Consider the following 13730-nt stretch of genomic DNA (forward strand, 5'->3'; position numbering starts at 1 on the left):
CATAACAATTACCGATTGTTATGAAAACTTGAAATCGGCCCTATTTAATCGCATATGCCGATTAATCGGTCGACCTCTAGTCTAGAGTGCATGTGCAAAAACCAGATTGGGCAAGTTTGCCCAAACAGTTTTTGTGACAACCATCGATGGACTGGAAAATGCAATGGAAACACATTGAACTTGTTTCGTTTTTTTATTCGGTACATGAGTACTTTAGTGCAAAATTTGTTTTTACGTGCACTACGTCATCAAGCACAGCCTTTTATCTGCCGTTCTGTTCTGATGGAAACAAACCTCAGGAAGGAAAATTTACATATTTTGTTAAGGCGGATATTATAATATTTGCATGAAAATCTATCACAAATTGAATGGAAACCTAGCTACTGTCAAAGATCCCCATTACTCATGTGTATGGCCAGCGTTATCCCTAATGAAATATATGTCTCTTCAAGAGTAGTCTGAGAGCTTGGGTTGGGTGTGTTACAACACCTAAGCAGTATAAAGAGTCCTTTGTAGCCAATTCAAACTCTCCCGCTCCTCCACCCTTTCCTCCCAACAGAGCAATGGAAGCCTATCGACCCAGAGGAGAAGAAGAGGTATGACAGGGAGTTCCTGCTGGGTTGCCAGTTCATTAGTGCCAGCATGAACAAGCCTGAGGGCCTGCCTCTCATCACAGATGTTGTGCTAGATAAGGTAAACTATACCATCAAATTAATTAAGAAATTTTCTGATCCAGTATGGTGATTTTATAGGCACACAGTTAAAGGTATTGTTCTAATAAGTGTTATGAAATTAAAGGGATTATGCTCTAGTACAAATTTTAGTTTTTTGTTTTTATGTGGATTTTAACACCTCCCATGTCTCAATCATGTGCTTTTCTAGTATCTCTGTCCCAATGTTAATTTCAATGACAATCCAATGTCAAAATCATAGGTACATAATTCTCTCTTTCTCTGTGTAGGCGAATAAGACCCCCATGCGCCCAGCGGAGCCGGGTCGCAACATGAACGCCGGGCCAGACTTCACCCCCGCCTTCATGGGTAACCTGGGTAGACAGTCCTCTGGGGGAGGGGGACCACGGGGCCCTGGAAGGGACCACCTGGGAGTGAGTATGGCAGTGTGTTGGGTGTGTGTCTGCATAGTGTCCTCTAACTCTATGGTCAGTGTATAGAGATCCTATAATTCAGGACCAAGATGGATGATTGTTTGGTCATGTTAATAGGATGCCCATTATAGTGTTCTATTTCTTTATGTTGGTTCTATGTGTTTTCTGTGTGTGTTCGTCAGAATTTATTAAGTATGTGGGCTGTTGGTGTGTGTGTGTGTCCGTGTCTCTTGGAGAGCATTAGTCATAGTACATAGTACGTCACTCTCCAAATGTCTCTCTATCCTTCCTCCCATGTTTACTGATTTGAAAGGAAATTACTGGTGTAAAAAATATGGTGGAAACTCCCACTAGCCCATGCCTCTAACAATCTAATGCTATTCAATTTGTGGGAAGTAGTGAATTAGTGCACACTTCAGGAGAAAGGAGATATCATTGGATGCACCCTTTTTTGTCACGTTTCTTTAAAACAAGTGATTTGATTTGATCATCAACCAATGATTTATTGTGAGCATTTAAAGATAACCATTGAATGGTGTTCTAAGACTTCCGTTGAGTGGAACTGGCCCTGCTCTCGACCTTGTTTCTGTCTAAAACTGTGCTCTGGTAGTGTATGATTGACAGCCCGGTGTGTTTGTTGAGTTCATAGACCTCATCTCCTACCTCTTTATATCTCTTTCTCCTCCCTCTTTCTCCCTACCACTCTCTCTCCCCTTCCAATCTATATCTCATCTTCCCCCAGCCCCCCGGACCACGGCGCTCCCAGCAGGGCCAGCGCAAGGAGCCCCGCAAGATCATCACAATCTCCTCATCGCTAGGTGGTGAAGTGGAGCTCAACAAGGCGGAGAAGGCCTGGAAGCCCGCAGTGAAGAAGGCTGTGACCCGGGGCCGAGGCGCCGCCCCCGAGGATGAGGAGAGCGACGACCCCGAGCAGGCCAAGACCCAGGAGCTGTTCAAGAGGGTCCGCTCCATCCTCAACAAGCTGACCCCCCAGATGTTCCAGCAACTGATGAAACAGGTCACAGAGCTGACCATCGACACGGAGGAGCGGCTGAAGGGAGTGATCGACCTGATCTTTGAGAAGGCCATCTCCGAGCCCAACTTCTCTGTGGCCTACGCAAACATGTGCCGCTGCCTTATGGGGGTGAGTGAAGTGTTTGGGCAGTCCGTCTTAGTCTTTTTATTTCCTTTCTCTCCCTCTATGTTGAGCCTTGTGTTTGGACCATTGCAGTCTATTGATGAAATTTAACAACACAAGGAGCTGAGGACAAGCCCTCTGCTTTCCTTTGATTCTGTCTTTATTCTACTGGACATAAACCAAACAGACCTTGAAGTAAACTAGTATTTCTCCTTGTTTCCTTTTCATTGGCTCTTTCTAGTTGAAAGTGCCCACCACAGACAAGCCGGGAGTGACTGTAAACTTCCGCAAGCTGCTGCTCAACCGCTGTCAGAAAGAGTTTGAGAAGGACCAGGATGATGACGTCATCTTTGAGGCCAAACAGAAGGAGATGGAGGCTGCCAAAGAGGTAGGGGAGGATTCATTTCACATGACAATATAGTCATTTAGCAAACGCGACATGCATGCATTCTTCTTAAGATGGCTCGGTGAGAACACATCACAAGCCTTTCAAGTACATTTTTCCTCAAATTAATTATCAAGAAGTGGCTTTTTTGGGGAGGGTGGGGGGTTCGATGTGTAATATTGAAAATAGATGCTGCCATTCTTTTTTATAATTCAAGATTCAACAAACTACTTTGATAGACAACCTGTGTAATAGATGCGTTTCCATTCTGTTTCACCCTCCTTTGTGAACTTTCAAACTAACCTCGGACCTCTCGTTTCCCAGGAGGAGAAAGCTGGTCTGAAGGCGACGCTGGAGGAGGCCAAAGACAAGGCGCGGCGGCGGTCGCTGGGCAACATCAAGTTCATCGGTGAGCTGTTCAAGCTGAAGATGCTGACGGAGGCCATCATGCACGACTGCATCGTCAAGCTGCTGAAGAACCACGACGAGGAGTCGCTGGAGTGCCTCTGTAGACTGCTGTCCACCATCGGCAAGGACCTGGACTTTGAGAAAGCCAAGGTACGCAGAGAGAGGAAGAGAGCGAGAGACGCGCGCGCACACACACACACACACACACACACACACACACACACACACACAGTTAGATGGGCACACACACACACAGGAGCAGACACACACTCACACTGACATAATTACCTTTACGGAAATTAGAATGGCCACACCCACCCGCCCCCAGTCTGACTGTCCCTCTGACCCCCCTCAGCCCCGTATGGACCAGTACTTTGCCCAGATGGACAAGATCATCAAGGAGAAGAAGACCTCATCTCGGATCCGCTTCATGCTGCAGGACGTCATCGACCTCAGACGGGTACAACTACACCCCCCCATCCCTCTCTGTGCAATGTTCTCTTCCTTTCTCGTTGTCCTCGTTTCTACTCATTTTCTCGCCGTCTTTCTCTCTTCCTCCATCTTTCTGTATCTTCCTTGCACTTTATCTCTCTCATTCATTTCAGAGGGCTTTATTGACATGGGAAACGTTTAAATTGCCAAAAAAAGAGAAATGGACAATAAACAAAAGTGAAATAAACAAGAAAAAAACTGAACATATGATCATATGTCTATATAGTGTTCTAATGATTTGCAAATCGTTAAAGCACAGAAGGGAAAATAAATAAACATAAATATGGGTTGTAAACGCAACAAAAAAAGAAACGTCCTCTCATTGTCAACTGCATTTATTCTCAGCAAACTTAGCATGTGTAAATAGTTGTATGAACATAACACGATTCAACAGCTGAGACATAAACTGAACAAGTTCCACAGACATAACAGAAATTGAATAATGTGTCCCTGAACAAAGGGAGGTTCAAAATCAAAAGTAACAGTCAGAATCTGGTGTGGCCACCAGCTGCATTAAGTACTGCAGTGCATCTTCTAATGGACTGCACCAGATTTGCCAGTTCTTGCTGTGAGATGTTACCCCACTCTTCCACCAAGGCACCAACAAGTTTCCGGACATTTCTGGGGGGGAATGGCCCTAGCCCTCACCCTCCGATCCAACAGGTCCCAGACGAGCTCAATGGGATTGAGATTTGGGATCTTCGCTGGCCATGGCAGAACACTGACATTCCTGTCTTGCAGGAAATCACACACAGAACGAGCAGTATGGCTGGTGGATTTGTCATGCTAGAGGGTCATGTCAGGATGAGCCTGCAGGAAGGGTACCACATGAGGGAGAACGATGTCTTCCCTGTAGCGCACAGTGTTGAGATTGCCTGCAATGACAACAAGCTCAGTCCGATGATGCTGTGACACACCGCCCCAGACCATGACGGACCCTCCACCTCCAAATCGATCCCGCTCCAGAGTACAGGCCTCGGTGTAAAGCTCATTCCTTCGATGATAAACATGAATCCGACCTTCACCCATGGTGAGGCAAAACCGTGACTCGTCAGTGAAAAGCACTTTTTGCCAGTCCTGTCTGGTCCAGCAACGGTGGGGCTGTGCCCATAGGTGACGTTGCCGGTGATGTCTGGTGAGGACCTACAAGTGAGGACTGGTGAGAACTACACTGGTGAGGACCTACAAGCCCTCAGTTCAGCCTATTGCGGACAGTCTGAGCACTGATGGAGGAATTGTGCGTTCCTGGTGTAACTCGGGCAGTTGTTGCCATCCTGTACCTGTCCCACAGGTGTGATGTTCGGATGTACCGATCCTGTGCAGGTGTTGTTACATGTGGTCTGCCACTGCGAGGACGATTAGCTGTCTGTCGTGTCTCAACGTAGCGCTGTCTTAGGCGTCTCACAGTACGCACATTGCAATTTCTTGCCTGGCCTCATCTGCATTCCTCAAGCCTCATTGCAGCACACCTAAGGCACGTTCACGCAGATTTCTTTTGGTGTTTTTCAGTCAGTAGAAAGGCGTCTCTAGTGTCCTAAGTTTTCATAACTGTGCCTACTGTTTGCAAGCTGTTAGTGTCTTAATGACCCACAGGTGGGAAGCATGGGAAACGGTGTGTAAACCCTTTACAATGGAGATGTGAAGTTATTGGATTTATTTGGAGTTAATTCGTAAAATTCCAAATGTCTTTAAACGACAGGGTCTTGAAAAAGGGACGTTTGGGAATCGCTTCCTTTTAGTTGGTTGTAGAATTGAACAGCTCTTATCTGGGTTTTGATCATTAGCCTCATTCTGCTCTGAATGCATTATTTGGTGTTTTATGTTGTACACTGCATCTAGAGTCTCAATTTGGTGTTTGTCCCATTTTGTGAATTCTTGGTTGGTGAGTGGACCCCAGACCTCACAACTATGAAGTGCAATGGGTTCTATAACTGATTCAAGTATCTCTCTCTTTCTCTCTCTCTAGCTTTCTTTCGCTTTTCCTCCTTCCATTTATTTGTCTCCTGTGAAATAGTATCATTACCATCATGGCATCACAGTAATTACCATAGTAATGAACCATATGGCCCTGAAGCAGCATTGCTTATCTTAGACTTTAAAGAGTCATCTCCCTCCCTCTCCCTCCACCAGAGTGGCTGGGTGCCCCGGCGGGGGGAGCAGGGTCCTAAGACCATTGACCAGATCCACAAGGATGCTGAGCAGGAGGAACACATGCAGCAGGTCAAGGTTCAGCAGCAGCTCATGTCAAGGAACGACGGAGGAGGACGAGGAGGTGGTGGAGGGGGAAGAGACGGGAGGGGGGGAGACAGAGGAGGAAGGGATCAGGTGGGCCGCGGGGCCAGCAGGTGGGAAGGGGCAGCCAGCCCCAGGACGAGGGCTGGAACACAGTGCCCATCTCCACCAAGAACAGACCCATCGATACCAGCCGGCTCAGCAAGATCACTAAGGTGAGGGGAGAGTTTCTTAATGTTTAGAACTACTAAAGGAACCTGTGTTTTCACTACATTACCAACACATGGGGTTCCTCATTCTGGGTGGGAATGTAAACAAAATCGTACATATTGCCTTTTTGTGGCTCACAAGGATGCTTTTTGTATTTGCCATATAGAGCATGACAAGGTGGAGAGTTGTGTTGTCTGGATGCCATGCTGGTTGGACTTCCTTTACTTTATTAGACATGTTTCATCAGATGTTTTACCAAGTCAAGACCCACTGAGATGGATATCATTTTGGTATATCACCTCTGCTCTCTTAACCTTTTGACCTCTTCCCCCACTAGCCTGGTGCTCTGGACTTCAGCAACCAGCTTCTTGCTCCCCAGCTCGGGGGTAAGGGCATGTGGGGCAGCTGGGGCAAGGGCAGCAGTGGAGGCACCACAGGAGCCAAGCCTGCCACCGGAGCTGAACCAGGTAGGGGCACGTTCAAACACACACACGGGCAAGACTAAACATGGAGTCTCTTGGAGACTATAGGTTGACCGATTAATCGGAATGACCGAATAATTTAAGCCGATTTTTCAAGTTTTCATAACAATTAGAAATCTGTATTTCTGGACACCGATTTGGCTATTTAAAAAAATATATACAGTGGGGAGAACAAGTATTTTATACACTGTCGATTTTGCAGGTTTTCCTACTTACACAGCATGTAGAGGTCTGTAATTTTTTTATAATAGGTACACTTCAACTGTGAGACGGAATCTAAAAAAAATCCAGAAAATCACATTGTATGATTTTTACGTAATTCATTTGCATTCGAGAGAGCGAGCACGAGAGAGCGAGCACGAGAGAGCGAGCACGAGAGAGCGAGCACGAGAGAGAGCGAGCACGAGAGAGAGCAACCAAAATCCATTAGATTACCCAATAACCCAACAAGAACTAAATGAAAAGCTAAAATCTATTAAATTAAAGAAGGCTTGTGGTCTAGACATCAGAAATTAAATGCTGAAAAACAGCACACCTGAGTTGCAAAATGCTGTGCTAAAATTGTTCAACATGGTATTAACTTCTGGCTGCTTCCCTGATGTCTGGAACCAGGGGCTCATCTCACCTATCCACAAAAGTGGAGACAAATCAGACCCCAATAATTACAGAGGAATTTGCGTAAACAGTAACTTGGGAAAGATTTTCTGTAGCATTTTGAGTTCAAGAATTGAAACCTTTCTTCAAGAAAAAAATGTAATAAGTAAATGTCAAGTTGGCTTTCTCCCTAACCATCGCACTACTGACCATATATACACCTTACACACACTAATTAATAAACACGTCCACCAAAAAAAAGAGGGCAAAATCTTTGCTTTGCTTTATTGACTTTAAAAAAGCATTTGATTCGATTTGGCACGAATGGCTATTCTACAGAATTCTACAAAGTGGGCTTGGTGGTAAGGTATATGACTTAATAAAATGTATGTACACAGAAAACAAGTGTGCAATAAAAATCAAAAACCAAAGAACATAATTTTTTTCACAATGTTGGGGTGTGAGACAAGGCTGCAGTTTGAGTCCAAATCTTTTCAACATTTATATCAATGAATTAGTAGACATGTTGGACCAATCTCCAGCCCCAGGACTCACACTATTTGACATAGAGGTGAAATACCTGCTATATGCTGATGACTTGGTACTACTATCACCAACCAAAGAAGGTCTTCAACAGAACATTAATATTCTGGAGCAATATTGCCATAATTGGGCCCTGGCAGTAAATTTCCAAAAAAGTAAAATCATGATTTTCCAAAAAAAAACATGTCAGAAACACAAATATAAATTCACCCTGAACAACACCTTAATTGAACACACACAAAATTACACCTACCTTGGTCTGACCATATCTGCATCGGGAAACTTTAATATGGCAGTGAATGCACTCGCAGAGCAATGTATGCAATAAAAAATTAAATTATTCAAAATCAACATCCCAATTCAAATTTGGACTAAAATATTTGACAGTGTAATCCTACCAATAGCACTTTATGGAAGTGAGGTTTGGGGGCACTCAATAAACTGGACTTAAAATATGGGACAAACATCCAATTGAAGCCCTACATGCAGAATTCTGTCGGAAAATCCTACAAGTCCAGAGAAATACACCAACTAATGCATGTTGGGCAGAATTGAGCCGTTTTCCAGTAATAATGAAAATACAGAAAAGATCATTAAAATTTTGGCTACATCTAAATTCCAGTCTGCAATTTAAAGCACTTCAAACCCAAGAGCGCGCGCGGGGGAGGCGCGGGGGAGGGGGGAGCGCGCGAGGGGGGAAGCGGGGGAGGGGGAAAAACGCGCCGACGTTATCGAGAGAGAGGGGGAGCGCGCAGAGAGATAAGGGGGAGCGACCACTGATTGCGAAGAGAGATAAGGGGGCGAGCGAGCGCGATAAGGGGGAGCGAGCGAGCGCGAGAGAGATAAGGGGGGAGCGAGCGCGAGAGAGATAACGGGGAGCGCGCGGGAGCGAGAAGGGGGGCGCGAAGGGGGGCGAGAAGGGGGAGCGCGCGAGCGAGAAGGGGGAGCGAGCGAGATGGGGGGAGCGAGCGAGATGGGGGGAGCGAGCGAGCGAGAGAAGAAGGGGGAGCGAGCGAGATGGGGGGAGCGGAGCGAGCGAGAGAAGGGGGAGCGAGCGAGATGGGGGGAGCGAGCGAGCGAGAGAAGGGGGAGAGCGAGAGAGAGGGGGGCCGTGAGAAGGGGAGGGGGCGCGAGGGGGGGGAGGGGCGCGCGGAGGAGAGAGGGAGGGGGAGGGAGAAAGGGAGGGGGAGCGCGAGGGGGAAGGAGAGAGGGAGGGGGAGGGGGAGCGAGAGAGGGGAGGGGGAGCGCGAGAGGGGGGGAAGGAGAGAGGGAGGGGGAGCGAGAAAGGGAGGGGGAGCGCGAGAGGGGGAAGGAGAGAGGGAGGGGGAGCGAGCGCGGGAGAAGGGAGGGGGGGAGCGAGGGGGGAAGGAGAGAGGGAGGGGGGAGCGCGAGGGAGGGCGAGCGCGAGAGAGGGAGGGGGAGCGCGAGCCAGGGGGAGCGAGCGCGAGAGAGGGAGGGGGAGCGCGGGGGGGAGAGCGCGCGAGAGAGGGGAGGGGGAGAGAGAGAGGGGGAAGGAGGGGGAGCGCGAGAGAGGGAGGGGGAGCGCGAGGGGGGAGAGAGGGAGTGCGAGAGAGGGGGAGCGCGAGTGAGGGAGGGGGGAGCGAGTGAGAGGGGGGGGAGGGAGAGAGGGAGGGGGCGGGAGAGAGGGGGGAAGGAGGGGGAGCGCGAGGGGGGAGAGAGGGAGTGCGAGAGAGGGGGAAGGAGAGAGGGAGGGGGAGCGCGAGTGAGGGAGGGGGAGGGGGGAGTGCGAGAGAGGGGGGGAGGGAGAGAGGGAGGGGGAGGGAGAGAGGGAGGGGCGCGAGGGAGGGGGAGGGGAGCGAGAGAGGGAGGGAGGGAGGGAGGGAGGGAGGGGGAGCGCGAGGGAGGGGGAAGGAGGGGGAGCGCGAGAGAGGGAGGGGGAGCGCGGGGGGAGGAGAGAGGGAGTGCGAGAGAGGGGGAAGGAGAGAGGGAGGGGGAGCGCGAGTGAGGGAGGGGGAGCGAAAGGAGAGAGGGGGAGGGAGAGAGGGAGGGGCGGGAGAGAAGGAGGGGGCGCGAGCGAGAGAGAGAGAGGGGGAGGGGGGGAGCGCGAGGGAGGGGGAGCGCGCGAGAAGGGAGGGGGGGGAGCGAGCGCGAGAAGGGAGGGGGAGCGAGGTGGGGGAAGGAGAGAGGGAGGGGGAGCGAGGGGGGGAGGAGAGAGGGGGAGCGAGAGAGGGAGGGGGAGCGAGAGATGGGGGAAGGAGGGGGAGCGCGAGGGGGGAGCGCGGGAGCGCGCGGAGGGGGAGAGCGCGAGGGGGGGGGAAGGAGAGAGGGAGGGAGCGAGCGCGAGAGAAGAGAGGGAGGGGGAGAGAGGGAGGGGGGAGCGAGCGCGAGGGGGAGGAGAGAGGGAGGGGGAGGAGCGCGAGAGGGGGAGGGAGGGAGAGAGAGAGGGAGGGGGCGTGCGCGAGGGGGGGGGGGAGGAGCGAGAGGGGGAGCGCGAGAGGGGGGGAGCGAGAGGGGGAGGGAGGGGGGAGGGCGCGCGCGAGAGGGAGGGGGAGAGAGGGAGCGGGGAGGAGCGAGAGAGAGAGGGGGAGGAGAGAGAGGGAGGGAGAGGGAGGGAGCGAGAGAGAGAGAGAGGGGGAGGAGCGAGAGAGAGAGGGGGAGGAGCGAGAGGGGGAGGAGCGAGAGAGGGAGGGAGCGAGAGAGGGAGGGAGGGAGGGAGGGAGGGGGAGGAGCGCGCGCGAGAGGAGCGAGAGAGAGAGGGGGAGGAGCGCGCGAGAGAGAGGGGGAGGTTAGAGAGAGGGAGGGAGCGAGAGAGAGAGGGAGGGAGCGAGAGAGGGAGGGAGCGAGAGAGAGAGGGAGCGCGCGCGAGAGGGAGGGGAAGCGCGCGAGAGGGAGCGGGGAGGAGCGAGAGGGAGAGGGGGAGGAGCGAGCGAGAGAGAGAGGGGGAGGAGCGAGAGGGGGAGGAGCGCGAGAGAGAGGGGGAGGAGCGCGAGAGAGAGGGGGAGGAGCGCGCGGAGCGAGGGAGGGAGGGAGGGAGCGAGAGAGAGAGGGAGGGAGCGTGGGAGCGAGAGAGAGGGAGAGAGAGAGAGAGAGAGGGAGGGAGCGTGGGAGCGAGAGAGAGGGAGGGAGCGCGCGAGAGAGAGAGTGGGGGAGCGCAGGAGAGAGAGGGGGAGGAGCGCGAGAGAGAGGGGGAGGAGTGCGAGAGAGGGGGAGGAGCGCGAGAGAGAGTGAGAGGGAGGAGCGCGCGAGAGAGGGAGGAGCGCGCGAGAGAGGGAGGAGCGCGCGAGAGAGAGAGGGAGCGTGCGAGAGAGAGAGGGAGCGTGCGAGAGAGAGAGGGGGAGCGTGCGAGAGAGAGAGGGGGAGCGTGCGAGAGAGAGAGAGGGGGAGCGTGCGCGAGAGAGAGAGGGGGAGCGCGAGAGAGAGAGAGAGAGCAATAAATGGTCGAACCAACAACAATAATAATAATAATAATAGTAGTAGTGGACATGGGATTACCATTAACAACAACAATATTAATGAACAACAATACATTAAAGCAATGGTTGTGGACCAGTGTCAACATGACTGAGAAGACACATGACATGGTATGAAAGACAAAACAAGATGGGAAATATTATCGACTTTACTTTGCACTTTTCACTGGCTGTCCCTCAGGTTGTTGCAGGAGGACACATATTTGGCTGCCAAAACTGCACATTTTGGCTTTTCACCCAATAAATATTCGAGTTTTTTCTTCAGCTTTTAAAGTTTCAAATTCTTTGTATAGAATTATAATTTCTCTCTCTCTCTCGCAGCGGAGACTGGCCGTCCGGCCACCGGCAACCGTTTCTCTGCCCTGCAGCAGTCAGCTCCACCAGCATCCTCCTCAGACGCTGACCGCAGGGTACCCCAGAGGTCACTACTGCTCTTTCTATTTTTCCTTTTTTCTCTCCATTCTTCCTTCCTTTTCTTCCTGATCTTAATCTCCACCACTTCTCTCTTTCTCTCTGCCCGACTCGCTTACACACCTATTGTCTACCTCTTTCTCTTTCTTCCCCCACTTTCCCATCTCTTCTATTTCTCCCCATCATTTCTTTCCTCTTTCATATCTCTCTCCTCTCGCCTATTCCCTCAACGCACTCTCCCCCTCTCGCTGGTAACGGCTCTCTCCCCCTCTCGCTCTCTCTCCCCCTCTCGCTCCTAACGCGCTCTCCCCCTCTCGCTCCTAACGCGCTCTCCCCCTCTCGCTCCTAACGCGCTCTCCCCTCTCTACGCGCTCTCTCCCCCCTCTCTACGCGCTCTCTCCCCCCTCTCTACGCGCTCTCTCCCCCTCTCTACGCGCTCTCTCCCCCTCTCTACGAGCTCTCTCCCCCTCTCTACGCGCTCTCTCCCCCTCTCTACGCGCTCTCTCCCCCTCTCTACGCGCTCTCTCCCCCTCTCTACGCGCTCTCTCCCCCTCTCTACGCGCTCTCTCCCCCTCTCGCGCGCTCTCTCCCCCCTCTCTACGCGCTCTCTCCCCTCTCTCTACGCGCTCTCTCCCCCCTCTCTACGCTCTCTCTCCCCCTCTCTACGCTCTCTCCCCCCTGTCTACGCTCTCTCTCCCCCCTCTCTACGCGCTCTCTCCCCCTCTCTACGCGCTCTCTCCCCCTCTCTACGCGCTCTCGCCCCCTCTCTACGCGCTCTCTCCCCCTCTCTACGCGTTCTCTCCCCCTCTCTACGCGTTCTCTCTCCCCTCTCTACACGTTCTCTCCCCCTCTCTACGCGTTCTCTCCCCCTCTCTACGCGTTCTCTCCCCCTCTTTCACGCCCCGTCGTAACGATCGCTCTCTCTCGTAACAATCGCTCTCTCTCTCTCTCGTAACAATCGCTCTCTCTCTTGTAACGATCGCTCGACTCTTTCTCGTAGCGATCGCTCTCTCTCTCTCATAACGATCGCTCTCTCTCGTAACGATCGCTCTCTCTCTTGTAACGATCGCTCTCTCTCGTAACGATCGCTCTCTCTCTTGTAGCGATCGCTCGGCTCTTTCTCGTAGCGATCGCTCTCTCTCTCATAACGATCGCTCTCTCGTAACGATCGCTCTCTCTCTCGTAACGATCTCTCTCTCTCGTAACGATCGCTCTCTCTCTCGTAACGATCGCTCTCTCTCGTAACGATCGCTCTCTCTCTCGTAACGATCGCTCTCTCTCGTAACGATCGCTCTCTCTCTCGTAACGATCGCTCTCTCTCTCTCTCGTAACGATCGCTCTCTCTCTCGTAACGATCGCTCTCTCTCTCGTAACGATCGCTCTCTCTCTAACGATCGCTCTCTCTCTCTCTCGATCGATCGCTCTCTCTCTCGTAACGATCGCTTCTCTCGTAACGATCGCTCTCTCTCGCTCTCTCTCGCTCTCTCTCGTAACGATCGCTCTCTCTCTCGTAACGATCGCTCTCTCTCTCGTAACGATCGCTCTCTCTCGATCGATCTCTCTCTCGTAACGATCGCTTCTCTCTCGTAACGATCGCTTCTCTCTCGTAACGATCGCTCTCTCTTTCGTCGATCGCTCTCTCTCTCTCGCATCGCTTTCGCTCTCGATCGCTCGCTCTCTAACGATCGCTCTCTCTCTCGTAACGATCGCTCTCTCTCTAACGATCGCTCTCTCTCTCGTAACGATCGCTCTCTCTCGTAACGATCGCTCTCTCTCTCGTAACGATCGCTCTCTCTCTCGTAACGATCGCTCTTTCTCCCCCCTTTCATCGCTAACGATCGCTCTCTCTCGTCGCTCTCTCTCGTAACGATCGCTCTCTCTCTCGTAACGATCGCTCTCTCTCGTAACGATCGCTCTCTCTCTCGTAACGATCGCTTCTCTCTCTCGCTCTCTAACGTAACGATCGCTTCTCTCTCTCTCGTAACGATCGCTCTCTCTCTAACGATCGCTCTCTCGCTCTCTCTCTCGAACGATCGCTCTCTCTCGTAACGATCGCTCTCTCTTTCTCGTAACGATCGCTCTCTCTCTCTCGTAACGATCGCTCTCTCTCTCTCGTAACGATCGCTCTCTCTTTCTCTCGTAACGATCGCTTCTCTCTCTCGTAACGATCGCTCTCTCTCGTAACGATCGCTCTCTCTCGTAACGATCGCTCTCTCTCTCGTAACGATCGCTCTCTCTCTCGTAACGATCGCTCTCTCCTCTCGCTCTCTAACGCTCTCTCTCCCCCTCTCGCTCATAA

The 13730-nt window shown here is 51.9% G+C and overlaps 1 protein-coding gene across 1 annotated transcript in view; it reads left to right on the forward strand.

The window, feature by feature from the left end:
* Positions 1 to 13730, forward strand: part of LOC135558619 (eukaryotic translation initiation factor 4 gamma 1-like) — a 51198-nt gene that overhangs the window by 22077 nt on the left and 15391 nt on the right. Inside the window, 10 exon segments of the mRNA XM_064992561.1 lie at positions 560 to 693; positions 962 to 1105; positions 1848 to 2249; positions 2485 to 2631; positions 2953 to 3186; positions 3392 to 3496; positions 5659 to 5842; positions 5845 to 5975; positions 6308 to 6437; positions 11342 to 11441. Of these exon segments, the coding sequence (XP_064848633.1) occupies positions 560 to 693; positions 962 to 1105; positions 1848 to 2249; positions 2485 to 2631; positions 2953 to 3186; positions 3392 to 3496; positions 5659 to 5842; positions 5845 to 5975; positions 6308 to 6437; positions 11342 to 11441 (1711 nt within the window).

This window comes from Oncorhynchus masou, chromosome 17 (genome assembly GCF_036934945.1).
Source record: "Oncorhynchus masou masou isolate Uvic2021 chromosome 17, UVic_Omas_1.1, whole genome shotgun sequence".
In the NCBI taxonomy this organism is placed as follows: Eukaryota; Metazoa; Chordata; class Actinopteri; order Salmoniformes; family Salmonidae; genus Oncorhynchus; species Oncorhynchus masou.